The sequence below is a fragment of the Ammodytes marinus genome (genome assembly GCF_949987685.1).
Source record: "Ammodytes marinus genome assembly, chromosome: 21".
NCBI lineage: Eukaryota > Metazoa > Chordata > Actinopteri > Uranoscopiformes > Ammodytidae > Ammodytes > Ammodytes marinus.
Window position 1 is genome coordinate 20,288,008 of NC_137225.1, and position 26,445 is coordinate 20,314,452.

Consider the following 26,445-nt stretch of genomic DNA (forward strand, 5'->3'; position numbering starts at 1 on the left):
TTTTCTCCATATGCCAAAGGTCATAATGACGTAACATGGTGGAGAGTAGTAAAAATGATCAATTCCAAGGTAGAAGCCCAGATTGACACCCAGATATAAAAAAATGCATCAATTATGCTTTAATGGCAGTGTGTTGAAAAAATGGTGTTTGAATGGGTGTTAATGGACGTTGTATGGACCTTAGCAGTCTGAATGTAACTCTTGTTTGTATACAGTGTATTTTAGCCTTACTGTAGGAGCTGAGCTGGAAATAACATTATCATATAAAAATACACTTCCTTACCAGTTTTCATGCCATATGCATGAACACAGCCAAAATTATCCAAAAAAAGAAAAATGAAATGTCCGTAAAATGGACCAACGGGCCCTAAGGGTTAAAGAGATTATGCATATTATTATGAATCTATGTCTGTCTCGACAGTGGCAATGCTTAATTTGATAAACCCGATAATTACCCCCTAGCTCTGCAATTAAACTCAACATTTTTAACTTCAAATCAAACTTTTTGAGAGTCTTGGTGCTCAGGGTTTATAGTTTTTCAATTATTTTTGAAATCAGTCGAAGCACTGTCATCTATTGACTAATGTTGATTAATGTGTCCTGTTCTTAAATTAAGGGAAAAAGCTTTAGTGAATTCACTGTAATCAGCAAGTATCTAGATAGGTATCCACACTAACAGCAGACTCACAAAGTTAGCAACTAGTTACTAGCTTGTGAACAGAGGAGCATTTAGCAGCCAGATATTTAACTCAGGAAATTGCCAACAGAGAGCAAAATTAAAAATAATTTTGTCATTCTACTTACATTGATAATGTGGGCAATACAACTCCAAATGCTAACTGGTGTTTCTTTGTGTCTGTTGGAGGCCTTTCATAGGTCCATGGTTGGACGTGTAACACATTAGCCATGTCAGCTTTGTGTAGGAATGCTCTGCTGGCCCCAAGTGGCCAAACGATTTGAGTCATATATTGTACAACACATTTATGAGTAAGAGTAACCTTTATTTGAGCTTGAAGAAGGCCTTTGTCTAAAGGGACAAACCGAAGCACAAACCCAATCCTTTTACACACTCATAGTATATATATACACATTTCCCCTCATTTAACAGTTATAGGTGAATTTAGAATAAGGACTAATTTCAGAAAAAAAGGACACATCTTTGGGCACTTAAATAAACAAGAACACACAATATAGATAGCATATGGTAGGTGCAACTGAAAGACAGCATTTGGAGAAATAAACCCCTAATATGAACAGTTCAACAGTGAACAGCGGTGTCACATGTATAGCTACAGCCAATTGGTACATTCTAGATTGAGGTACTTTAAGGTCCTATGGTGTTCAACCAATGTACAAATCTAAAATGACACACAGACACATAAATTAAATCATTCATCTGAGCTTGATTAAACATGATCTTCGTCAAATTCATATGACCTTCTTATGATACCAAAATATGACTGAGGTATAAAACTACCACAAAAGTCAAGTGTCTTTAGAGTAAGCCCCCAAGAATACATCAAATATATTTTTGCACTTTAATAGACAAACTTGTGGACAACAAATGTTTATCTTAATCCAATTAAACAGAACTTTAAAAATCGCTATGAAACTGAAAGTCTTCTCTACAGGAAATGCAAGACAAATTAAATTGAATGAAATAAAAATATGGGTAATGGGTGAAACGGAGTCATTTCAGTCTCATCTTCAAATAGATAATAAGAGGGATACAAATAAATGAAAGACAAGGCCTCCAAAAGGCCTATGCATCATAGCACAGCTTTATATACATACACATGATACAAGAGTCTAAAATATCCATGGAGGTATCTAGTGGTCCAGTGATTTGCCCTCCATTACCAACTTGATCTCTTTGGCATCCAGAGTTTCATATTGTAGCAGGGCATCAGCTAACGTCTTGTGCTCCTTACTGTACGTCTTCAGGAGGTTTTTAGCACGATCATATGAGTCCTGCATGGAAGTGAAAGATCATTAATAAAACATTTTAAAAAAATGATTTTCTTATCTGTATGAAACTGCGAAGGATACCCTTAAATTAAATTAAACAGTCAATTTGAGAGTTCAGTGGGAAGGCTCACCTTCAGTAAAACCCTGACTTCCTGTTCGATCGCTGCTTGTGTCTCGGGGCTCTGCTTGGTTACGTCACCGTAGGTCATGACACCAAGCTGCAAAAAAAGAAAAGAAAATGCAGATTACATATTTAGGTTGAATGAACAATAGACCTTCAAATGCATCAGTCAGGGGTCCGTTGTTCACTTTTCTTTGTCTCAGGTGTAATTATGTAAGACGACAGCAGGTTTTCATTTAAACTTAACAATACAATCACTGTCCCAGTCTCCCAATCAGCTACTCTGGTGTTGGAATGGAAACAACCTTAAGGGGTTCGTAGTTACAAACTGGGTATGTAAAGAAAATAAAGAAGCACACTACACTGATAAGAGATGTTATTTTATACTGTATGTGTACTTGCTATTTATTATATATATATATATATATAATGTATATAAAACGTGCCGCAATGTCTACAGTAAAGGCCCCCAAGACAGCAATGGTTTATCTACCTTGTCACTCATGCCGAACCTGGTCACCATCATTTTAGCTATTTTGGTTGCTCCATCAAAGTCGCTTGATGCTCCTAAAACACACAAAAAAGCAGGAAAAGCTCAATTCAAAATCTACTACTTGATAGAAAAAGTTTTGATTATTATATGTATATATCTTGAGGATACCAAGCTGTTAGACTTCTTTAAAACGACATAGGGGAAGTATAAGTACCAGTGGTGATGTATTCATCTCCAAAGATGAGCTCCTCTGCCACCCTACCGCCCATACTGACGTCCATCTGAGCCAGAAGCTGGGCTCGGGTCTCACTCCAACGGTCATTCTCTGGGAGCAGGGACACCTGGGAGGACAGGGACCAGGACAGTGCTGATTAGTTCAATTAAACACGGACACCAACAGTGCTGGAAAAGAGTATGATATGTATTGTGGATCCAGAACTAGAGCTCACATGGCCAAGAGTTGGGCCTCTGGGCATGATAGTGGCCTTATTGATGGGCATTGCATCTTTGGTGTAATAGGCAACAATGGCATGTCCAGACTCATGGTAGGCTGTGATTCTTTGGTTTTCCTTGTCGATGTGAACGCTCTTCCTCTCAGGGCCTGGTGTGAGGGTTAAAAAAAAAAGTGATTAAAACAAAAACTCTTTTTCATGTCAGCTCCCCTAGACATTCTTCCAGTCTCCTAACTAGAGTGCATGTATGTAATCCGTCTCATGTGATGCAGAGTAGGTCTAATTAATGTGTGTATTCACCCATGAGGATCTTGTCCTTAGCGAACTCCAGATCCTTCAGTGTGACCATTTCTTTCTCGTCCACGGCTGCCTTCAGGGCGGCCTGGTTCACCAGGTTCTCCAGCTCGGCCCCCGTGAAGCCCACCGTGCCCCGGGCGATAATCTCAGCTTCCACAGCTGCGAGGGAACACACACAATAGAAAATGCCTTCTTTATAAAAGGTGATCAGTGTTCAATAAACAAGGGTGCCCTTTACAGAAACTACAAACAAAAGGTATTCTCACAGGCTTACAGCTTTGAATGCTTGAAAATGAGAGCTAATGGTTTTGCAAAACAGGCAGGATTTTCTCTTTTTATAACCTTAATATTTCCGAATATTTCGCAGAGAGACCTACCAGGGTCCACTTTGACCTTGCTAAGGTACCAGTTGAGAATTTCAGTGCGTCCTTTAACGTCTGGACGGGGGACAGTCACCTGCATGTCAAACCTTCCTGGCCTCACCAGAGCGCTGAAAAGTAGTAGCAAAATAGTTTAGATTAAGCTTCATAGTACACAGAATTCCAATAACTATGTAATGCAGTATATCTACATACTGTATGGAAATACCTTAATTTAAAGTGCTTATTCAACAAAATGTTATTTTTTAAAATAGAAATTTAAAAAATGTGTGAAATGTTAACATACCTGTCCAAAGCCTCTGCAAAGTTTGTAGCACCAACCACGATGACCCCTTCATTCGGTTTGAACCTGTAAATTACAAAAACATTGAGAACAGGAAGTGAGAATGCTGACAGCAACATTTTATTCACACTGCAGTTTTCAAAATGTCAATGACAGAACACGGACCCATCCATTTCCGCCAGCAGCTGGTTGATTGTTTGTCTGGAGTAGGGATGCATAGGAGACTCGATCCTCTTCCCACCAACGCTGTCCAACTCGTCAATGAAGATGACACAGGGAGCATTAGCTTTTGCCTCTTCTGCAAAACACAAAAATGGAGATATTGTAATTGTTGGTGGTTGCTTGTATTTGCCTCGCTTCCACCGAAGAACGAAAGGGTGACCAAAATAGGTGAACTTATTTTGGTACCATTCTCAAGTTTTGACAGTGTAAACGCAAATAATTATGTGCTGTGGTGTACCATACTAAACTGAACCGTACAGCTCAGTGGGGGAAAAAAAAATATATTGTATAAACCCCCGAGACTTACTGAAAAGGTTCCTGATTCGGCTCGCACCAACTCCCACAAACATCTCATCAAACTCTGAGCCGGAGGCGTAGTAGAAAGGCACATCGGCCTCCCCAGCCAAAGCCCGCGCTAACAGAGTCTTTCCTGTGCCCGGTGGACCAACAAGGAGAACCCCTAAGAGGATTAAACAAATCGGGATAAAATAACAGTATATTAAGGCCCTTTGTCAAATCTGTGCATTGGGCTGTTTTCCTAGACAATTAAAACAAGAGGAAATGAAACATGTGGAGAAAGTATTAAATACAATACCTTTAGGCAGCTTTCCGCCCAGCACAGTGAACCTCTGGGGGTTCTTCAGAAACTCCACAACATCTTGTAATTCGTTCTTTGCCTCCTCCACTCCCTTCACGTGTTCAAATGTCACATTCTTCACCTGAATGGGGTCGACTGCCGAGTCCAGACCAGATGTGGTGCGGAACCTCACTGTGAGAATACCCAAAACAAATGTTTCCGTACAGCAACAACAGACAAATCTTAAAACTGTCTCAAAATGACAATACAAGTGCTGTTTACAATATGCTCACTGCAACACACATATACATATAGTGTTTTCATCACTTCAAACTATTTGAATAGTTCCAGCACACTTGATAAAAAACATGAATAGTTAATATAGATAACTAAGTACAACTACACAGTGGTACATAGCAGAATAATCAGTCACACTCTACATGCACACCACAGGAGAGCTATCATGTCTTATCAGCTGGCAAGGTATTCATTAAAAAGGTAAACACTCCCCTGTATATCCTTGGAGACATTAAGAAGAGTTGTTCTATTTGCAGTGTTAATGAAGAGTGGTGAAATGATTTACAAGAACAGGAAAGAAGGAGAACTGAAACAAACCAGCGTCAGAAAAGGAGCCTTTACCCGAGAGAAATGGGGACCTCGACAAGCCGTAAATACCGACAAGTAGGAGGGCTAACAGGATCAGCCTGGTTCTCTTCAGCGAGTCTGTCAAAAGAGATCAGAGATTCAAATCAAATAAAAAATTTAGAATGTCTTTATGTAAATGGAAGGATCTCTCGAAGAAAACAGACTACCAAGGAATCTTTTGGTCATCTAATATCAGTGAGCCACATACCCTGTGTTCTCTGAGTGTAGGCCTGAGACCTCATGAACCCCTCACTGAAACCATTCTTGAAAGACTCGTGCTGGTTCTCTGAAAGGTTCTTATTTTTGATCAGTTGGTCCAGTGATTCCACCTCTGGTCCCTTTTCCTTCTGAAGCAAACCCTGCAGACAGAAGGTGAGTTGGTTCGTTAGCCTTAACATTCAGCCTTTAGTTTTATATGTTCAAATAAAACACAACTAGGTTCCACTATTGTCAGGTTGTGGTGACCGTGTACCATATTGTAGCTTCTTAGGAGTTGTACTTTCTTTAAAGCATGGCCTACAACCACTGTACTTTCACTGTTCAGCAATGTTATGTATCTCGGAAGCATATACGCGCAAGGTAGCATTTCTAGTTCCTACTTAACAGGATGTGAAACATGCTGACCTTGAGGAAGGCTGGTGTGTAGGAATCAGTCTCCACCGGACCGTCATAACCAGACTCCATTCTCCTCGTCTTGGTTCTAAATGTCTTGAAGCCACGACTCTGGACCCATACTAAATAGAAGACCAAAAAGATTACACACTACTTTAATCGTCAAGCTGTTTGAACACATTGATAACGTTCACACAGCTGGCTCACTGAGTTTCTTACCAGGCAAGAAATGTAGTTCTGAGCAAACATCTTTTAGAGGACTGTGGTATTGTCTGTGGAATATTGGGGAACCATTTACGCCAGGCCTTCTGTGTGCAAAACCTGCAAGACAAAGTTTGCATGAGTTTTTTTTTTTTTTTCATGATAGCATAGTGACACATGAGTAACAGTTGTTTTCTCGAGTAACAAAATAATCTTAGCTACAGCAGTTTCTGATAAACTTAACCACGGGCCATTTTTCAAGGAGAAGTTGGATGGCCTCTGAGCCCGATCTGCTCACCATGCTTGTTGTGATAGAAGCTGTCAGCTGACACGTGACTGGTCCTCCATAGTGAAGGAACAGCAGGGAGTTCTTCTGGTCCTGGTGGCGGCAGCAACCTGCTGACCAGCTCATCCAGCTGACTCCCTCTGATCTCTGATAGGCCAAGCTCCCTCAGACTCACAGTGGGCTAAGAAAGACAGAGAGCGAAAGGAGGTTATTCACACCTTCTTAGGGCAATAGTTATGGAAAAGTAACCCAAGAGTGGGTACCTGACTTTCTACCGCTTTTGAAAAACTGTTATACATATATACATTTTCAGAGATATACAGAATTAAACACATGACAGAAGTTAGATCTGTTGCCTTAACCCGAGATCGGCAAAATAATTAGTTTGAACATAATAACTTGTCAGGTAAAGGTGGGCTTAAGAAAACAATTCTTGGCTTGGTGTGTAAAATGGTTCACTTGGTGCATCCTTAGATATACAATTTCTGTTTTTGTACAGTATAAACTTTCTAGATGAATGATGAAAAGCAGCAATATTCACTAAAGTTGACTCAGAAGAGATTTGTCTTGCCTGGTGTGTTTGAACAAATTGCATGATGTTTTTGGATGCAGATATATTGTTTACTGTAGTTTTTTTTTCTGATGTAACTTGTATAGTGGTTTTAAATTGCCTCTTTCAGCATTCCCAACAACAAATGAATACAAAAATGTGTATGTGTGAAGACGTTCAACTTCAGACCGCTGATGATTATGTGCTGTGCCCTCATACAATATTGCTATGTATCCGTAGCATCCGCCTCACCTCTTTTAGAGATGAACTGTGGTCTGGAATGTCCTTGTGCAGGGTCTGGACTGAAGCGGTGGCCGAGTTCTTCAGAGAGTGGAGGGCATTGATGAGCTGGCTGAGGGGCAGTATCATCTAAAGACACATGCACAGAGAGAGGAGGGTGATGAACAGTCTGGTCATGTGTGTATAGTTTTAAAATCTTACTTTTATAACATGAACTTTATACCAGGATTCCTACAGCTTAAGGCAAGTTAGATTACATATTTTAATAAATGCCATTCGGACAGAACATAATGACCAAATTTACAAAAACATAAACCGTAGACAAAAATGACATATTTATTATTTATTATTAACTTATTTGGATTGGGGAAAATGTTGCATTACTAAATGGAAAAAGTATGAAGATCTTCTTGAGAAATATGTTTTGGTTTTCAAATTATGTATGCCATTATTTTATTTCAGATCATTCAATATACTAACTAACAAGCAACAATGAATAATCACGTGTCTGACAAAATCCCAATCCCCATGTCTTGGCATTTTTAAGACTTTTGAAGGACTGATTAAATACATTTTAATACCAATACCATTTAAGGTATTATTTTAAGCATGACTTTTATTCTATACATTTGCATACCAATTAAAGGGCTTACTTCTAGATATATGAAATCGATACTTGTTAAGACTGTATAAGGCCCTGGGAGAACCTGGTGGAACCCTGTGACCCGCTTACAGGTTGACGTATGTTTACGTTTAGCTGAATTTAAGGGCAGTGCTGCCTCAGGACTGTTATGTCAGTGTTATTGAAGCCAACCAGTGTGGCCCTGCCCAAGTCAGCTGTACGTGAGTTATATAACTCCATCGCTTAAGATAATCAACTTAGCAACCTTTCAATTTAATTCGAGTCTTGCTATTCCACACATATAATGTGATTAAAGCCATGAACGAAACCGCACGTAGCCTCATAGCGTGACATGGAAGAGGCAACGTGACGTAAGCGTGGGGTGATAACGGAGACCCATTGACTTGTGAATGCTAACATTAGCCGAGCTAAGTTGTCATTGACCGTAAGAAGAGACGTGACAAAAACAACTATAGAATGAGCCTCTTCTTGCTGTAACACCAATAACAGTCTTTCACGGGCACTTTGACATTATAACTCAAACACAGCTGGGTTGTCAGACTGAAGAAGAAGAGAAGCTAAATCAAAAAGCTTCTTACCTGCTGTGGCTGAAACGCCGTTGACAGGGAAAACATTTTTAGCTGAATTATGATTCAATCTCAGGACGTGGAGGGTTGTTTGTGAGGAGATACCCTCTGTATAAGTTAAACGGACAATTCCTCCCGTGGTCGATGTCCTTTTGTATCCTCCTTCTTTTACACAACTTTCAGCGGCTTAGCTAACAACAGCAAATGGATTCTCCGGCATCTGAGGTCAGAGAGACTACAAAATGACGTCAAGTCGAATTACTACCGGGTGCCGCCTGCGTCATCACCTGACTTATGAAATTCACCCGCAAGCTTTTTGTTTTTAATAAACTTATAATCGGTCCATGTTTGTTTTTTAGCCTAGCTTTTTTTATTAACAATATATGACAAAAACGTTATTCAATGTAATTTGTCAGCAAGTTGTCTTAGAGGAACATGAAGTTGGGTTGTTTTCTTTATTAATTGAAAGTGCAAAAACAATACACACGTATAATATACATTTAAAAAGATATAAATTATAATATAAAGTAGGTTGATAAAAATATTACAATTGTGAGAGGGGAAAAAAGAAAATGACTTCATTACACAATTTTAAAACGTACTTCTCATGTTTGTTCTCTACCGCCTGATCACAATTAACAATAAAAATATGAAAAACGTTCAATTAGCTATCTTATTTTGACCAATGCTAAAACACTAGAAGATTTTATGGCTGCGATCATCATAAATATTTAATGGAAGCACATATGAAGACCGTTTCATGCTTTTTAGACAGGCAGTTTGTGGCACAACTTAAAACGGAACGGTGAACGAGGACCCCGCGAAAGAGCAGTACGATTCAAAAATTCAAAACAAACCCCGAGGTTGTTGTTTTGCCATGCAATAGATTTCTCTGACACACAGGCGTATCTGTCATTTGAAAAACTAGCAATAACATGGACGGAGAAGAAAAGCACGACTCCAGCACACATGATGTACCGGTGGATATTCATAAACCGCCTCCGATCGAGGATTTCGTGGTGTTGAAGCCTATCAGCCGCGGAGCTTTCGGAAAGGTTTACCTCGCACGGAAGAAATGCAATTCACGATTGTATGCCATTAAGGTGAGTTTTTTGGGTTCCTACATATCCAAAAAAGTCTTATAATGCTTTCGATATGTTAAGTGGTAATCAGATAAAACAATACTTTAATTGTATACAGTGAATAATAACAATAATTCAAAAAAAGGCCTTTATTGGGATTCAAATGCCTTGAATCAATCTTTCAAAAGTCTTAAAAAATACTTTTTTTATTACATGAAATCAAATAATGACATACGAAATTATAAATACATATTTTTCGATTTCGACATTGGAAGTAGCTCTCCTTACTTTTTCACTGGACCAAAATAAGTCATTTTTTTATGCTACATTGTCCCTAACCCAGAGTGACTGATCTAATTTATCCTGTTAAAACTGTTATATAAATTACTTTCCGCATATCTAATTTCCCAAGTAGTTTTTTAAAATGTTGTATTTTTATTTTTTTCTTTAGGTGATGAAGAAAGCAGACATGGTTGATAAAAACATGATTGGCCAGATGAAGGCAGAGAGAGATGCACTTGCTTTGAGCAAAAGCCCCTTCATTGTTCACCTGTTTTACTCCCTTCAGACAGCCACCAAGATCTATCTGGTAACACCCATTGGCAAAATAATGACACAGAACTCGCATTCACTACAGTAACTACTTTGTGCTGTTGTGATGTTTATAGTTGTTGTTCAATTCCCATTTGCATTTTTCTGACAGGTGATGGAATACCTCATTGGTGGAGACGTCAAATCTCTGCTTACCATCTATGGGTATTTCGACCAAGACATGTCTGTCAAATTCATTTCAGAGGTTGCACAGGCTCTGGACTACCTCCATCGACATCGTATTATCCACAGGTGCTTTGAAACATTTTCTATAGGTTTTTTTATAATGCTTTTCACAACACTGTTTGCAATGTATTGTGTGACCTTGAATTCACCTTATTTATAACTTTTTTAGGGACTTGAAGCCAGACAACATGCTCATATGCAACATGGGTCACATCAAGCTAACAGACTTTGGCCTTTCTAAAGTCAAGCTTGACAGAGGTATGCAGTCCCATTATTTTGACACTTGTTACAATTATAACAATTAGTAATTTATGTAATGTTTTTCTTCATGTTACCTCTGTGTTCTTTCTCAGAGCTGAGTCTTATGGATATCCTCACCACCCCATCCTTGGCTAAACCCAAACAAGATTACTTCCGCACCCCGGGTCAAGTCCTCTCCTTAATCAGCTCGCTTGGATTTGTAAGTGAATGTATATCATATCATGAGTAACTGTCCTATTTGCCCCTTTCTTTAACTAGTTTATGTGGCATACTGAGTGACTCTTCCTTCATTTTGATATTTAAAATACACAGAATACACCTGCGGGAGAAGGCAAGCGTCACAGCAGTGCGTCTGTCCTGTCCAGCCCCTTGTCCTGTGGCAAAATAAAACCCAAGAATAACTCTCTTGGCTCTCCCTTGTCGATGAAAAAGGATCAGCTGTACTCTCCGAACGGTAACAGTTGGAAACTAGGTGAGTCTTGGTCCATGTCATAATTCCCTGGAGGCCATTTTTGTTTTTCATTTATTAACTTTCTGTAATGCCTGTTCATCATGCATAGATCCTTTAAGCATGCATTTAAACTAGTTAAAAAAAATAAACAGTGCAGAGTTTAGCTCCCTTGTGAGATCTCAGCAATGAAAATATTTGTGTCAAACTGTTGTGCTTTGTCTGAATTGTCTCCGTAGGACCACACAAGATTGGGATTAGTCCTAAGAACCTTGCTAAAAATCTGACTCACTCCCTGCTGAAGACCAGGAAGAGGTTTGAGACGATGAGTGCGGGCAGCACCACTGACACTGAAGGTGGCATCAGTCCACTGTGGGAGTGTGAGGAGGTCAGTGATGGTAGACCTATAACTGAATCCGTAGATAACAACATACGTGTAAGGCTTGTCCTGATCTATTAACTACAGTCTATGGTCCTGACTTTTTATTTATCCACAGAATCTTAATTTAAGACATTTAATGTTGTTGCTCTATGAATTCAAAGTCACACTTTTTTCCTTTTTAAAATAGGTCCCTATTGCAAACATTTTAGCCCCTTGTGTAAAATGTCTGCAGTTACATACCACTGTAGATGTAAAGGGTTACATGAAAGGATTGGATCTGTATTGGCATTATTGCGGAATACTTGAAATATGCCTTCATCATTAGTTCCTCCTACACTGTTATGTCAGATCGGTTCATTCCTTGTCGTGACAAAGAATTTCCCATTTCTATCTTCCGTCTCCAGAAAGAAAATGAGCAAATGAAATCACGGAAGAGGAGAGAGCAGTCTGAATCCAAAAGGCGTGAACAGGACTGTGCAGCCACAAAACCCAGCCCCTTTGGATCCTCCGCTAAGACCACGGACGATCTGCCAAATCACGGTACAGCTCGGGGTGGTTTCCGTCTCCCCGCCTCCTCCGTAAAGAGAACATATTCTGACCTGGAGAGAAGTCCAGAGCACTTGGAGAAACAAGCCAAGAGGAGTAACGCACACTGTAACAGATGCTACGACATTCCAGACGTCGCTGCCCGGTTCCACACCGGCCTCACAGGAACGTTCTCCACCTTCCAAATAGGTGACTTCATGGCCTCCACTGAGGGGGTTGGCTCGTTCGAAGACCGGGTCCCGAAGCGCTCCAGCCCCATCGTCGTGGCCAAAAGCCTGCTGTGTGAACTGGAAGAGCCGACGGAGGAGGTGTTTGAAGACGGAGCCCAAGACTTGTCTCATTCCAGTCTCACGTCACCGCTCTGCGAGAACAACGAGGTTTGCAGGAGCTTGAGCCTGGACTCCGACGGGTCCATGCACGAAACGTCTCTTACCATCGACAGCCGTACATCTGTCAAGACAAAAGATCTTCCCAAAATCGGCAATTTGTTTTCACCTGAGAAGCAAGAGGATCATAAAGACTCATCCATTAATGACTCTCTCCAACACACTCCGTCCGCTGCACACATGTCCAGACTTAGCAACTTCAGCCTTAGAGGTGAATCTCAGTCGTCCTTCTTCCATCGGCTCCCCGGAGTGGCGGTGGATTCTGCCCAGTCCCCCTCCTTCCTCAAGCCACAAAACGTGGTGGCTTTCCGTAGCTACTGTAGCTCCATCAACCGCTCCAGCACGTCTATGGTGTCCCGACTCAGCATCGGGTCCACCGAAGCCATGGATGTGTCTGCAAATTCTTATTACTCTGGGGCTGGCAATGCTACACCGGTGCAGAAAAGAGCAAGCTCAATGAGCTCTCTCAATCGGGTAAGCAACTTCTAAATTGATTCATCTCAAACAGAGGGACAGAGTTGGAGAAAAAAGGTTAGACGTTGGTTTTTGACCACATGTCTGCAAAACAGGCCAATCCCATCCGTACTTTGTGCTTAGTGCTAATTGGTAAACATCAGCATGTTACAGCACTATAATAAAATGTTAAAAATACCGGCTAAACAGCATTTTGATAGCTTTGTCATTGTGAGTTATTAGCATACTGACAGCATTTGATTACATGCCATGTTATTTTTGACTCCATTTTGCCATTTCTTCACATTTACTTGTATTCCCCTCTCTCATCAGACTCCTCAGACCATGTCGCACACACCCTTCAGGACTCCAAAGAGTGTCAGAAGGGGTGCTGTGCCTGTTGAGGGCGTACCCATTTTAGGAACTCCAGACTACTTGGCTCCGGAGCTTCTTCTGGGAAAACCACATGGTAAGAAAAGGAAGCACTAACACAACAGCTCTTATTTCTGTGAACAAAGCCCAACACACAGTCTCATAGTATTGACATTGGATGTTTGAAATTGTAGTCATTGTGACAGGCATTCTCTTTGAGTTTCAGGAAGTTGTCAGTGTGGTAAGTTTCTAACATGTTGCTGATTTTGCAAGCAAGCTTGCATGTTCCCCCCCCAGCCTGCTAATACGCTAGTGGATATGAAATGATTATTCCACAATTCTCCTATCCCCACTGGTTGTGTTTCTGCCCCGTTTGGATTGGTGGATAAACTGTGGGCATGATCAGAGGGAAAGGGGGCAGGGCAGCATATGCAATGAACAAATGGGATCATCACTTAATACTTAACTAATAACATTGTTGGGATTCAGGTTTGTTAAAGCTGATATGCTGGATAAACAGGGTTTTCTGCTCTAAAGATCTGTAGGGTTGGGTTATCCTGGAATAAAGTCCCTGTGGTACGGCTTTATTTTTGACATTCAGCAACTGACATGCAAAATGGCATCTAATAATAGCGAATTGATCCGACATGCTGTTATTCATCTAAATGGTAGCATGCTAAGAAGAGGCACTATTTCCTGTCAGTTGCACAATGCCACTTTGTAGCATGATTGCTGCTACTTGGGATTCATGAATAGGGACTCCGTGAACTGAAGGGTCATGTGTGGTGGTATCATTTATTCGGATGTTAAGTATTTTTCTTGTCCCAATATTAGATAATTAGATAAAGTCATTTTTAACTCATTGCCCTTATTGAGGAAAACATTTAATTCTACAAAAATATAGGTTTGTATGAGTTTCACATTCCTAAATGAGGATTTTCTTTTTAAATCCATTAAAAGTGAACTATTGCTGTAAAGCCAATCCTTACTGGTCATCTTATGTGTATGCAGTGTTCCCATGTGTGAACATTTATTCCCAGATGTTAAACCCCTCCATCCTCAGTCTAACTAAGTCCTTGCTTCTGCCACCGCAGTACAATCAGTGCACACTATAATCGCAGGATAAAATTTAAAAAAAAGTTGTTTTTGAAGTCAGCAGCTGATTGACATGTGACTTTTTCTTTGCCCCCCCATCCAGACTTCATGGTGGACTGGTGGGCGCTCGGTGTGTGTCTCTTCGAGTTCCTCACAGGCGTTCCACCTTTCAACGATGAGACGCCTCCGCTGGTCTTCCAGAACATTCTCAACAGAGGTGGGTTGATTGTTAACTTCCATAGGAGCTTCAAAACTTTAAACCCAAAATGCCCTAAAGTATATTACTGACATAAAGCCTGTATTTGATAATCAAACTTGCCTAAAATTACATATTCTTATCCATTGTGTGACTGTTTTAGCTGAACAAATTAATTGATAGTGTTAATGACGTGCATTGTCAATATTTTTAGATATTCCTTGGCCTGAGGGAGAGGAGGAGCTGTCTGCCAATGCAAGGAACGCCATCGAAATCCTCCTCACCATGGACATGATGAAACGAGCCGGTCTAAAGGGTGACGACCACTTTATTACATTAACATTTTGTTTACTAAATTCAAAATATGGTTTGTTTGTACCTTAGAATGTCATAACATTTATTAATTTTACACTGACCAAAACATCATTAATAATGTGAGTGGGAGGGGTCGTCAATGTGCAGGATCGTTTAAAAAATAAATACATTTTTCATAGTTTGATTCTATGCATATGTCAAAAAAACATGGTAAAACATACTCAGTTCCCAGATGTTGAGTCATGTTAACACATGAGGCCTATACTGTATAACATATACAGACTTTGCTTAATTTTCTGTGGTAAAAAAATTATGGGTGGGTCCATCTTATACGCAGCTGTAATCAGGGAATTATCTCTTAAATTTGGCTAAGTTTCAACAACCATTGTTAGTGTATCTACACAAATGGGAGGTGCCTTCTGGTAAATTTGTATTTTTCTGCCAGAACTGAAGCGTCACCCCTTGTTCGAGGGCCTGGACTGGGACAACCTGCAGAACCAGGAGATGCCTTTCATTCCTCAACCGGCAGACGAAACCGACACCTCGTACTTTGAGGCAAGAAACAACGCTCAGCACATCTTTGTGTCTGGCTTCAGCCTATAGAGTCACACAAACATTAACAACTTGAGTTTTTAACCAAAACACCAGGCGACACATTTTGGCTTGAAAAATCTCTCATTATATAAATATATAAATAAATGAATAAAAAGTAATAATTTAGTTTCTGATTTGATCTGAAGTTGTAGCATTTTTATTTTAAACATTTTATATATGTGCAATCACTGGTCATAAGAAGCAGATATTTTAAATGCAGTCACTTACAAGTATGCATTGTGGAAAGGAAACTTTTATTTCTTAACTTAGTATTACCACAATGTATACTTTTGGGCTCTTCTACTAGCAAAATAGTATTTGTTTCCGCTTTACCTCCGAATAGGATTTGGTTTGATGTTGTTATTATATTGATTTAAGACAAAGCTCAACGTTTCACTGCACTGTTCATCATACTGCTGAAGAAAGACATGCTAATATATTCCCAAATAATGTATTTTATATGTATGTCTTGTTGATTACCTTTCAGTGTTTTAAGATAAGTTAATGTTGTATTCTAACACGACGGTTTTTTGCTGCTTTTATGTCATTTGTGTGTTATTTTGATGTGCTATCTCCAGTCCATTTTCAACACTAATTTTTTTTCTTTTAAAGATAAGTTCACTTGGAGTTCCCTTCTACTTGTGACATTTTTATCTTGTTCAATCTTTGAAAAAAGTAAAATACAAATAAAATATGTTTGTAAAATAATGTCTTTGTGCCTTTTCTGATAAATTATCAACATATAAATTACAATAACATGGAAATTGTATGTATAGTAAATTGTTGGGAAAACATTTTCTTTCTTGCTAAAATGAGATGAGAAGATTGATAACTGAGCCCTAACGTGTGTCTTTAAAGATGCAGTTAGCTAGTTATCTTAGCAAAAAAGATTCAAAACCGCCAGTTGAGCTCTGTCAAAACGTTTTTTTTTTAATATCTTTTTCAGGAGTTCATATTTTGTCCTATTTTCTTATATTTTGATAAAGCCAGGCTAGCTGTTTCTCCATTTCCAGCTATTTGTGTAAGCTAACTTTCACATATTGACTGCAGGCATTCTAGTGTTCTCAATCTCTTCAAAAGCATGTCTTAGAAGATACTACAGTATACATATTCCTAGAATTATAGAACACATTTGAAATAATTTGGACAAATAAATGCTTTATGAAAATTGTATTTGCGTCTTCGATGATCACATGCAGACACCACTCTATCCACAGGCAGAGAGGGTGAAAAAGCCTTAGTACATCTCAGTAGAAAGGTCAACAAATTATTTATTTTTTATTAAAACATAATGGCTCTGAAAGATTAGTACTTGCAGATTTAAACCTTTGTAAATATGATAGTCTTCTATATTAATGCAAAGGGAATGCAATTAAAATACTGCATTTTACATTATGTACAGTTATAATATACAATTTTGTATAGATCACACTGCTTTGCAAAACAATTTATGGTTACAGTCACTCACACAAAATCTCTCCACAATATTCACTAACATTAAATCACTTTAAAATGATAACAGTATACACAAATGTGGCACCATTAACACAGACAGTGACGAGTTCTGTATTATTGATCAGATTAGCTGATAGGGGGTCCTCACCAGGTTCTTTGATTAATGTGAATTTGGTCCAGCACTGGAACAGTTATGCTACAGTAAATGAATGGAGGAAATCATAATGCCACCTACAGTTTGAATGTACCTTATGGTGTTGAGGCACTTTTTCTATTTGGGGAAATGATTAAGTGGAGAGCGCTTTGACGTAAAGCACACACCGATATGGTGATGAGAACCTGGTCTAACGTACACACACACACACACACGTTTAGCCGTCACTTTAAACGTAAACCTCAATTTATACAGCTGCATTCAGGCCAGAAATGCCTTCATCCTAACTGCTGCTCAAAGCAATAAATATTAACTTATTTTCAGAATTTCAAAATAATCTCACATATTGATATATTTCTACATTCAATCCTTCCTTCTATTCTACAGTTATTACAACATTTTATTATAGCAGCATTGCCTAGGCAACTGATGAACAGTAAGTTGTGAAAATATAGAACGACATCAAGCATTATGCCCAAAACAATATAGTATTAGGCCCATATTTTTGGGTGCAACCAAGCTTAAGTTATAAGAATAACTGTGTGGCTACTGTAGTTGATGACGTCCCAACTCTGAAGTTCCCCCTCTCTCTTTCAACACAAACCATTTCTCCTTACATGGTCAAAGACTCCAGTGCAGTGGTATCATCCTTTTTGTTGTTGTTGAAAAAACAGGTTGTATAATCACAGCCCTTACATTCATGTTCCTATTTGATTCCACATCCATAGTACACATACAACACACATGAGGGGATATCTCCCTCTCGCTCTTCACTCTAAGTGCCTTCTTCATAGTGCAAAAGCAAATTACAGGGCTGTGGGTCTAAGCAGTGGGGAGTTACAGCCGTTCATAGACATTTAGAGGGCTCCTCTCTGTCTTCCGGGCCCGTGGGTGTTTGGGTGATAACAGGTTCAGTTGATTCGTCTGATAAAGAAGGACAGGAGTTAAAATTAGGTATTGCAATTTTAAACTGCATATTCAAGTGAAGATTTATTTCTAAAAGAATACCTTCTCCTCCTCTGTAGAAATAGGCGAATAAGCCACTGAGCCACAAATGGCCATATCATGGCAAAGGCCAAACTGGTCGGAGATATATCAAAAGGCCACCAGGACGGTTTCTAGGAAATAGAAAGAAAAAAAAGAGGAGGAATTTTAACAGTCAGCATTATTTCAAAACAAAATCAGTGGGTCAAAATAGTCTAGTGGTCAATTCTAAGAATAAAGCATTGTAGTTCCCACTTATAATTATAAAACTTGAATTACCCGACTCCTCTTTTTCACTAGGGGGGATGGATACGTTGGAGACAGAGGCATTGATCTTGCCTGCAGAGAGTAAGAAAAATAATCATAAAAAGTTAATCAAAAGGTGAAAGTAAACAACATCATGTGATGATCCATCCTCAGATTGTTTACAAAGCCAAAGTACAGACCCTTTATCTGCTCTGCTTACGAGCCTCATCTACACAGTGCAATCATGACTGAGCAGGATCCAGGTACAACAACGTGCACCATGTCACAGCCATTTTAATTATACATATACGGATTTATATAGCGCTTTTCCAAATGCTCAAAGACGCTTCACAATAGCAGCTACATTTTTTGTGTTTCTATTAGTCACGATACGTAGTTGGAAATAACCTTTACATGTATATAGATTTAGTTCATTTCATATTGATTTGAATATGTATTCCCTTAATTAAAAAGGAACAACTTCTACAATATGCCGTACTTTTTTTTTGACAATTAAAAAAAAAAAAAAATCTCTGTAGAGTAGTGCAATATTATCAAAATCCAACTACACTTTTTTATTGATGTATATAGCCTTTTCAAAGTACCATTCATTTTTGCACTTGAACACAACCAGCTTGATCAAAATGGTTGCCATCATCTGATTAATGTGCTTGTTTTTTAGGATCATCATTGCTGGTCTGACCTGGCTGGCAGTGAGAGCCTCCAGTGTGTGCAGCCTCTCCAGGACGCTCTGCATGTCTTCCTGTAGTCTAGCCAACGCCACCACTATCTGTTCGTTCAGACTTCCTCCAGGGGTCCCGGCTCCTCCCCAGCCGCTCCCGTCCCCATCTCCACCACCATACATGGGCACCAGAGAGCCAGAGCCCAGGCCTGGAGATCTGGAGCCTGAAAAGACACATTCATTATGATAAAATAAATGAACCCACAATGCCTGCCTCAAAAGAACACGTTCACGCGTCAGTAAATAATGATTATTTGACAGTACGGCAGCAACTACCAATTCTTTTTTCTTTTTGAGTGATCCGCCTATTATTTTCCTAATTGATCAAGCCATCTTTTCACCCTTCTAATTGAGCTTTTCCTGTCAGAATTGTAATCAATGAAACACAATGCCTGAAAGGAAATTATGTCAAATATGTACAGTACAGTAGTCCTCTTAAGAACATCCTATTTTGCAAATCACAGTCAAACTAAGCTCCATAAGGGGCAACCGTACCTCTCCCTCTCCTGACCAGAGAGCTGTCTGGCCTGTCTTCATCCAGGCCCTGTCTCTGTGTCACCGCTCCTCCGTTCTCGCCATCTTCTCCTCCACACCTGATCATCTGTGAGGGAGCGCCGCCATCTTCCTCTGGCTCCTCTAGAGGCAGCTGGGACTGGTTCTCCTCCTCATCCAGGTCGTCATAGGAACGGTTGTGCTCAGAGTTCTGGAGAAGATGCACACCAAACAGCACATTATGAATATGCTAGGGACGATAAACCAAGAGCTACAACCCTTTAGAATAGATAAACAGGTGGATTTAAGTTGCTACGTGCCTCTTCTTGGCCGAACTGGTCCACAGAATCACAGTAGACTTCGCTGTCTGAGTCACTGGCGACGTGACCGGGGCCAGACACGTCAACAACGGGATCTGAGATCAGTACAAAGGGCAAAAAAAGAGAGCAAAAATGCTTCAGATTAGCCTTGAGTAAGGTGCACTGTAATTAACAGTGACATGGAGAAAGCCAGCCTTCATTTAAAAAGGTACAGTCGGTAATATAGGATAATTTTGTCCTCATCTAGTGGTGAAATTCGAGAATGCAATGCTTCATCCCTTCCCCTCCATTTAGAAGAATTATAGAAGCTATGCTGGTGAGAACATTTAATCTGAAGGCTTTTTGTGCCATTTCAACAGAGCCCTTAATTTAGTCCACTACAACTGTTCCAGGAGCAGCCGGGATGTGAAGTGTGAGGATTCTACGTATGCTGAGTTGCAACAAGGTCTGAGAATGAAGATTAGCAGATTATCTGATCACATGGTGCACAGGCAGAGGGTGAGTTCAGTTCTAAGTAACCGTGTTGAAACATTGTATGTGTTGCTAATACAAACAGAACAGGGAGTTCACGAGTGTAACATGTTTTTTAACCAGAATGAAACATTGTGTTACCGTACCCGTGTGGTGGCCGTTGAGGAGCGGTTCACTGACACATCCCTCGTGAGAGTCAGCACTGTTCAGGGCAGTTTTAGGATGATTCCCATTGGTCAGATGCGAGACCCCGTTAGCCACTTTACCATTGGACAAGGGAGCAGGTTTGTGTCTCCTGGACGAACCTTTCTTCTTTGGCTGTGAAGCTGCTGAGTTCTTGTCTGAAATTGAATCCCAAAAAAGAAAAACTTATCAATGAAGAGTTTTTTTTACAACATTTTCTGAATTTCTTTAGTTTTATTTCACTTATAAATAATATAAAACACATAGTGATAACAATGTTATGTAACATAAAAAGAAAATGTGTGGGTACACATATATACACATGTACAGGCTTGTATGAAAACCACACCTACACAATCAAAACAATCAGATAATAAAAAATACAAAACAATCTTATCTAATCTAATCTAAATAATAACTAATTAAAATAATTCAAATACATCTGGTTGAATATGTTACATAATCAAATGTAGGGAGGATATATGGAGTAAATTTGTATGTCTTTACCTTTGCTGACCTCCCTTATCACCTCTTCCTCTTCTTCTTTCTCCTCCCCCTCTTCTTCCTCGTCGTCCTGTGATTCCTCCTCCTCCTCCTCCTCCTCTTCCTCTGACTGTTCCTTCACTTCCTTTGGTTTGATCCTCCTGGGCGGACGGCTCTCCAGAGAGCCGTTCATTTCCATCGTTCTGATGATGCTCTTTGTGACGCTCTTTGACTGCATTGATTTCAGCACAGTGCCAAACCCTGTGCAGCAGAATGGATTGTATTGGAATAACACAAATACCTAAACAATACTATTTTTAAGTAAATAATGTAAATTATACTTTTATTAATTGGATTCACACCAAAACAACCTGTGTACATGAGGAGTGAAAGGGTGTATTTCAAAAGAAACCTTAAAAAGGTGGAGTCAGTGATTCTGGAGAATGCTGTAAAAAAAAAATCAGTGACACCTCACGATCCGCTACCTGAAAGTACTGTGTGTGCGCTGAAAATAAGTCAAGTGTTAAAACCACAGCCTAAGCTCTGTAAACGGGCATGTTTCTGGCTAGATGGGCCCACTTTGTGTACATACCTTTCTTTTACAGAGCCTAGGCTGTGTTTTATACAGAGCACACACATTACAGACAGGTAGTGGATCAAGAGGAGATAATTACTGATGTTGACAAAAAGTGATTTTGACAATAATCGCTGACATCACCTTTAATGTTCTGTATCACTGATGAAGCGTATACGTGACATGACTGCTATAAAGCACAATAAGCATCTAAACTACAACACCAGACGAATACGAGACTACATATAACTACACAGTAATGTACTTGCCTTCCAGTTGCCTAGCAAAATTTGTCAAACGGGCTGAGCGTCGGACCAAGAGGCAAATTATAAAAAGGTTAAGCTCTGCATGCTGTTTTTTTTTTTTTAACATCACAAAGACAGTGAAAGACTCCCACAGCTGGTGAGTTGAAACCCACCTGTGCTCAGGTCAGATATCTCAGTGATCTTTCTCTTGTTTTTCTCGTCAATCAGCTCGTAGAACGGGCCGAGCACGCGCAGCAGCTCCTCCACCTCGGCTGTCATGGGCATGCCCTCCAGGATCTACGTGAACAACACAGATGTTCAGCTCAAATCCATAAACAGTGAAAGGTGCAGTGTAGAATAAAGGAGTTATTTTGAGCGTCATCTAGTGGTGAGATTCCAGATTGCAACGCTCCCTTGCTAACCCCTCTCTTTGGGAGAATGTACAGAAGCTACAGTGGCCTTCAAGGACAATAAGCTAGTTTCTAATGATGGCATCACCCATCACTGCCTCAAGTCTTTCCACAATATCAAGTGATGAGGAGAAGATGTATTTAGTTATTTATTCTATAGTGCTTCTTCTTGCTCTTCCGACAGGTGCATTTTCCAATAACACCCACTATATCAAGAAACAATTAAGGCCATTCATTTAGTCCATTCTGTGCAACTGTAGAAACATGCTGATGCAAACTGTTAAAATTATCTATCAGAGTAACTTTAATAGAGTAAAACGTACCAGTTTCATTTCATCAACGTAGGCTGCCATTGCTTTTTCTTTTGGCATTTCTCCAAGAGAATTCCATGCATCCCTGAAAAAATGTAATCAAACCAAAAATTAATTATAATATATCACTTTCATAAAGTAAAACGATCAGCAAAAAATAAGTCTGTGACCAGGATTCGGCTCTGACCACTTGGACCTTTTTTAACAGTTTATTTGAGGTCAGTGTGTTCTTTGTTCGCTGTGGGTCAAAGGTCGACAGAAACTTAACCCCTTCATCAGTAACTAGAGCTGTTTCCAAATTATTTGTTTTCCCAATTAGTGGATTATTGTCTTTGTGTGGGACCATGTGGGGGGGAGGAACTCAAACTGTCCAGCAGAGTGGGTAAGAGGTTACATTCCTAGCAGAGTCCAGAGATCATTTAACACAACGTGAGACCGGAGAGAGCGAGAGGAGAGGAGAGTGGGGAGAGAGTTGTTATGCTCAGTGAGGACAAAGTGGGCAAAAGGCAATACGTTGAGCAATGTGCACCTATTTAACACTGTTTCGATTACAGCATTGTACGATTTATACAGAGTTGCAGTCAATTTCAAGATTTGCCTTGAACACACTTGAAAACACTACTATTTCTCTCAGAAATTAAACTACTATACTAATAAAAAACATTTATTTAAAAAAAAACAACAAAAAGAAATAACATATAGAGAGTACTTCTCCTTTTTGTTGTTACCATTTTGCTTTGCCGACTGCATCCCAGAAGCCAGGCCGGGGTATGTTGCACTCTCCCACGGTGGCTTGTTTATAGTAACTGTAGAACTTGAGCATCATGTCGTTGGACGGCTGAAAGGGACCTGAGGGCGAAATAAAAAAGGACATTCTATAATTAAAATGTGCAAAAAAGCTGTTCCCTAAAAGCTGCTATTATTTATTTCTTTTTTCTATCTTTAACATGTATGTGAGGGATCAGAGACAACACAGCCTTTCATTACAGACTGTTGTGCTACTGTATTTAGTTGCATTTAAGACTTTTTTTTTAATGCCACTCGGAATGGAATTATATGCCAATTTCACAAAGACCGAAAATGTACACACAAAGTATCAATTACTTTGGGTTAGGGACAAGTTTGCAGAAAACATGACTTTTTACTACTTCAAATGTAAAAAAAATATTTAAGTTTTAAGTTTAATTGGGTATGCCTTTATTTTATTTCAGGTCATTCAAAATACACAACTTAATAGCGAAAAAAAAAAAAAAGGCTCTGTGACAACTTAGGCCCAACCTTTCATTAGAGACTATTGGGATCCCTGCTTTCAGTTGCAGACAGCAGGTGAGTGTCTCTCTATGCACACTGTTAGTAAAGTGGATTAAGCCTCTTTTAAATCGCACAAGATCCAAGGCAGACCAAGCTGTTCCACTGCACCTGACCCAGCCTGATACCATTTTGTTGAAGCCCCATGTCACACCCGCAAGACTGCAAACGCTCTACTTTATATTGGTAATGATGGTAATGTACATACACCACATAAATATGAAAGGAAAAAGACCCTTATGATCTTGTTAAACGGTTGATTATGCAATCATCAGCATACTTTCATGAAGAACAGGAAATAATAGAGTAGTCCAGTTAGTTGCTCCTGGGACCAGCCCAATAAACTTGTTTTTTTTTTGCATTTGTGCATTATAAAGTAAATCTACAAAAAGACCAGACTTGGCAGACGATTGCTCAATCCATAGGGGCTTTGGCTTGGGAAACGGTAGGTTCAAGTACAGCATGGGAACAGACTTGGAGTTTGTACGCATAGCTGGAGACGTGCCAGTTCACCTCCTAGTAGACACTGCCGAGGTAACTATTGAGCAAGGCACCAGTCCCCAAACTGCTCTCTCTCTATTATGAAACAGGCAGCCTTCTCTATCAAGAAATGTATAGGTCCTGTTTGTGCATGTGTGTATTTCAGGCCTGTGTGTCAACAACACAGTCAAAATTGTATTTCCCCTTTGGGATTGTCATTCAATTATGTCTTCTTAATCTTAAGTGCTTTATTACTAGATTTGTGGTGGGGGATCTGAACCCATCTAGCAATAATAACACGACATAACATCCTGAAGATGGCATACTGGTGTGTGTTCACTCACCGTCCGGGGGTAAACTCTTGATCACTTTGACGGCAGCATCAAACCTTATCAGGACCAGACGCCTCTCATCTTCCTCTGAGACCCTCGCCACCTCCATAGTGTCAAACTGACACAGTCAACACACACACACACACACACCTGCAGACGGACAGTAAATGTTAATACAACGGCAATAAAAGATGCGCCACAGAACACACAGATAAAGCTGACTCATCTAATTACATTAATGTTATCTCCAAATAGCTATTTAAGGCTGTAAATCCAGACTTTTTGCATCTTAAATGCGACTAGCTAAACTTGTAAATTACCGTTTCTACAGTATGTTATGTCCACCAGTAGGAGGAGGTTGTGTTTATAGGACACGCCATTTAATGTGCGACACAAGTCAAACTGCCCGGATATTTGCGCTAAATAATAATTTATACTTTCCAACAGTCGACAGAAAAGCTTAAAATAGTTGACACTTACCGTTAAAGTCAACGGCCTATCTGTCAGAAAGACGGCGACCTGTCTTTACCTCTCGACCAGACGCCATGAACAATATCATAAGAGCCTGGAAAATATGTATTCTGGGAGTTGTAGTTTTTTCTGACTAGATTTCCGACAAGCCCCATAATCCTCCGCGTCTACTAAAATGTAGTTTCAAGCATAGAACGGTTTAATGGCCCAAGAGCGGATTTTACGGAGAAACTAAAATATATTCACTGAGTTAACCACAAAGTATGAAGATGTGAATTTCAACAAATATAATTTTATGAAATTTCACAACAAATTCACGACATGTTATCACTTTAACGAAGGTTCAGAGCAAAACTACACATCCCAATATGCTCTAGTCAGGATCCATGTTTTTTTCAGTTGGAAGAGTGATAGGTAGACGGGAGAGATTAGTAAGAGCTCTCACTCTGTCTTTATTTTTGAGTACCACTGGTCGATGTCAGATGTCTGCATCTGAAATTGGTTGATTTAAGTCAGTCAACATAAGTAAAGATACATTTTGACAATCGATTAAATGTTAATGTATTTTTGAGTTAAAAGGCCAAACATGACTTACTTTTAGTTATTTAATATGAGGAATTGCTGCGTTTCTTAGTCTTATATTGCATATATTTTGATTTTGTACTATTGGTTGAAAAAAAGGGATCCCACCTTCATTAGGTATGATGATGAACTTATATTTGAGCCTGGGTTGATAGTCTTTTTTTGATGCTATTTGTTTTGTGGTTTTTCATGTACTACAGATTTTAAATAAAAAGTTGTATTTAATTTGTTATTATAGTATCAACCTTACTGTGATCATGCATAGGCCTTATTCATTTCATACATGACAATGTGTCAGAATCAGAGACATTTTTATTGCCAAGTTTGTTTCATACACCAAATGTGCGTTGGTATTTTGATGCAAAGCAAAAACTGAGAAATGCAAATCACAAACAAAATTGTAAAACAAAGAATTACATTTTACAATAAGAAGTATATGAATTCATATGTTGTTGTTTGTTAAAACAAAACATGCAATAAAGTGTTTAAAGCAATGACCACAGAACGTGCACATGAATGCAAAATGCACTGAGACAAAGTAAATACATTTAAACAATATATATTGTGTAATTTGTATGAACACAGTTGAAAGAACAATTACAACAAAACAAAAAACTGTATCGAATAAATAATCATAAAGTACTGTCAATCATTAAAACAAATTACACAACCTGAGTAGGCTAAATAATAATAATAACACATTAAAAACATGATAATAATGTTGATGCCTTGCTTGCAGAACAAATACTGGTCTCACTT

The 26,445-nt window shown here is 39.3% G+C and overlaps 3 protein-coding genes across 3 annotated transcripts; 1 reads left to right on the top strand and 2 right to left on the bottom strand.

Moving 5' to 3' along the window:
- Positions 1 to 986: 986 nt before the first annotated feature.
- LOC307267922 (ATP-dependent zinc metalloprotease YME1L1-like) lies at positions 987 to 8,749 on the bottom strand. Its single transcript, XM_080050402.1, has 18 exons — positions 8,549 to 8,749; positions 7,340 to 7,456; positions 6,550 to 6,718; positions 6,270 to 6,371; positions 6,063 to 6,172; positions 5,647 to 5,797; positions 5,433 to 5,516; positions 4,812 to 4,985; positions 4,524 to 4,676; positions 4,160 to 4,292; positions 3,998 to 4,060; positions 3,709 to 3,821; positions 3,335 to 3,490; positions 3,032 to 3,183; positions 2,797 to 2,923; positions 2,583 to 2,656; positions 2,100 to 2,186; positions 987 to 1,971 (listed from the first exon to the last, which is right to left on the bottom strand). Exons 1-18 carry the CDS (start codon positions 8,582 to 8,584, stop codon positions 1,831 to 1,833), a joined length of 2,142 nt encoding a protein of 713 aa, XP_079906528.1. The 5' UTR covers positions 8,585 to 8,749; the 3' UTR covers positions 987 to 1,830.
- A 1,572-nt stretch (positions 8,750 to 10,321) lies between these two features.
- mastl (microtubule associated serine/threonine kinase-like) lies at positions 10,322 to 16,094 on the top strand. The gene is made up of 10 exons (XM_080049859.1): positions 10,322 to 10,461; positions 10,565 to 10,653; positions 10,749 to 10,855; positions 10,969 to 11,128; positions 11,344 to 11,492; positions 11,891 to 12,892; positions 13,205 to 13,340; positions 14,442 to 14,555; positions 14,749 to 14,850; positions 15,295 to 16,094. The coding sequence occupies exons 1-10, from the start codon at positions 10,325 to 10,327 to the stop codon at positions 15,450 to 15,452; spliced, it is 2,154 nt and encodes a 717-aa protein (XP_079905985.1). The 5' UTR covers positions 10,322 to 10,324; the 3' UTR covers positions 15,453 to 16,094.
- Positions 16,095 to 16,697: 603 nt separating this feature from the next.
- On the bottom strand, positions 16,698 to 25,205 carry acbd5a (acyl-CoA binding domain containing 5a). The gene is made up of 13 exons (XM_080049960.1): positions 25,114 to 25,205; positions 24,646 to 24,783; positions 23,242 to 23,362; positions 22,526 to 22,598; positions 21,966 to 22,089; positions 20,998 to 21,234; positions 20,454 to 20,648; positions 19,837 to 19,931; positions 19,520 to 19,727; positions 18,986 to 19,188; positions 18,316 to 18,375; positions 18,061 to 18,170; positions 16,698 to 17,976 (listed from the first exon to the last, which is right to left on the bottom strand). The coding sequence occupies exons 2-13, from the start codon at positions 24,740 to 24,742 to the stop codon at positions 17,964 to 17,966; spliced, it is 1,536 nt and encodes a 511-aa protein (XP_079906086.1). The 5' UTR covers positions 24,743 to 24,783; positions 25,114 to 25,205; the 3' UTR covers positions 16,698 to 17,963.
- Between the last annotated feature and the right edge of the window lie 1,240 nt (positions 25,206 to 26,445).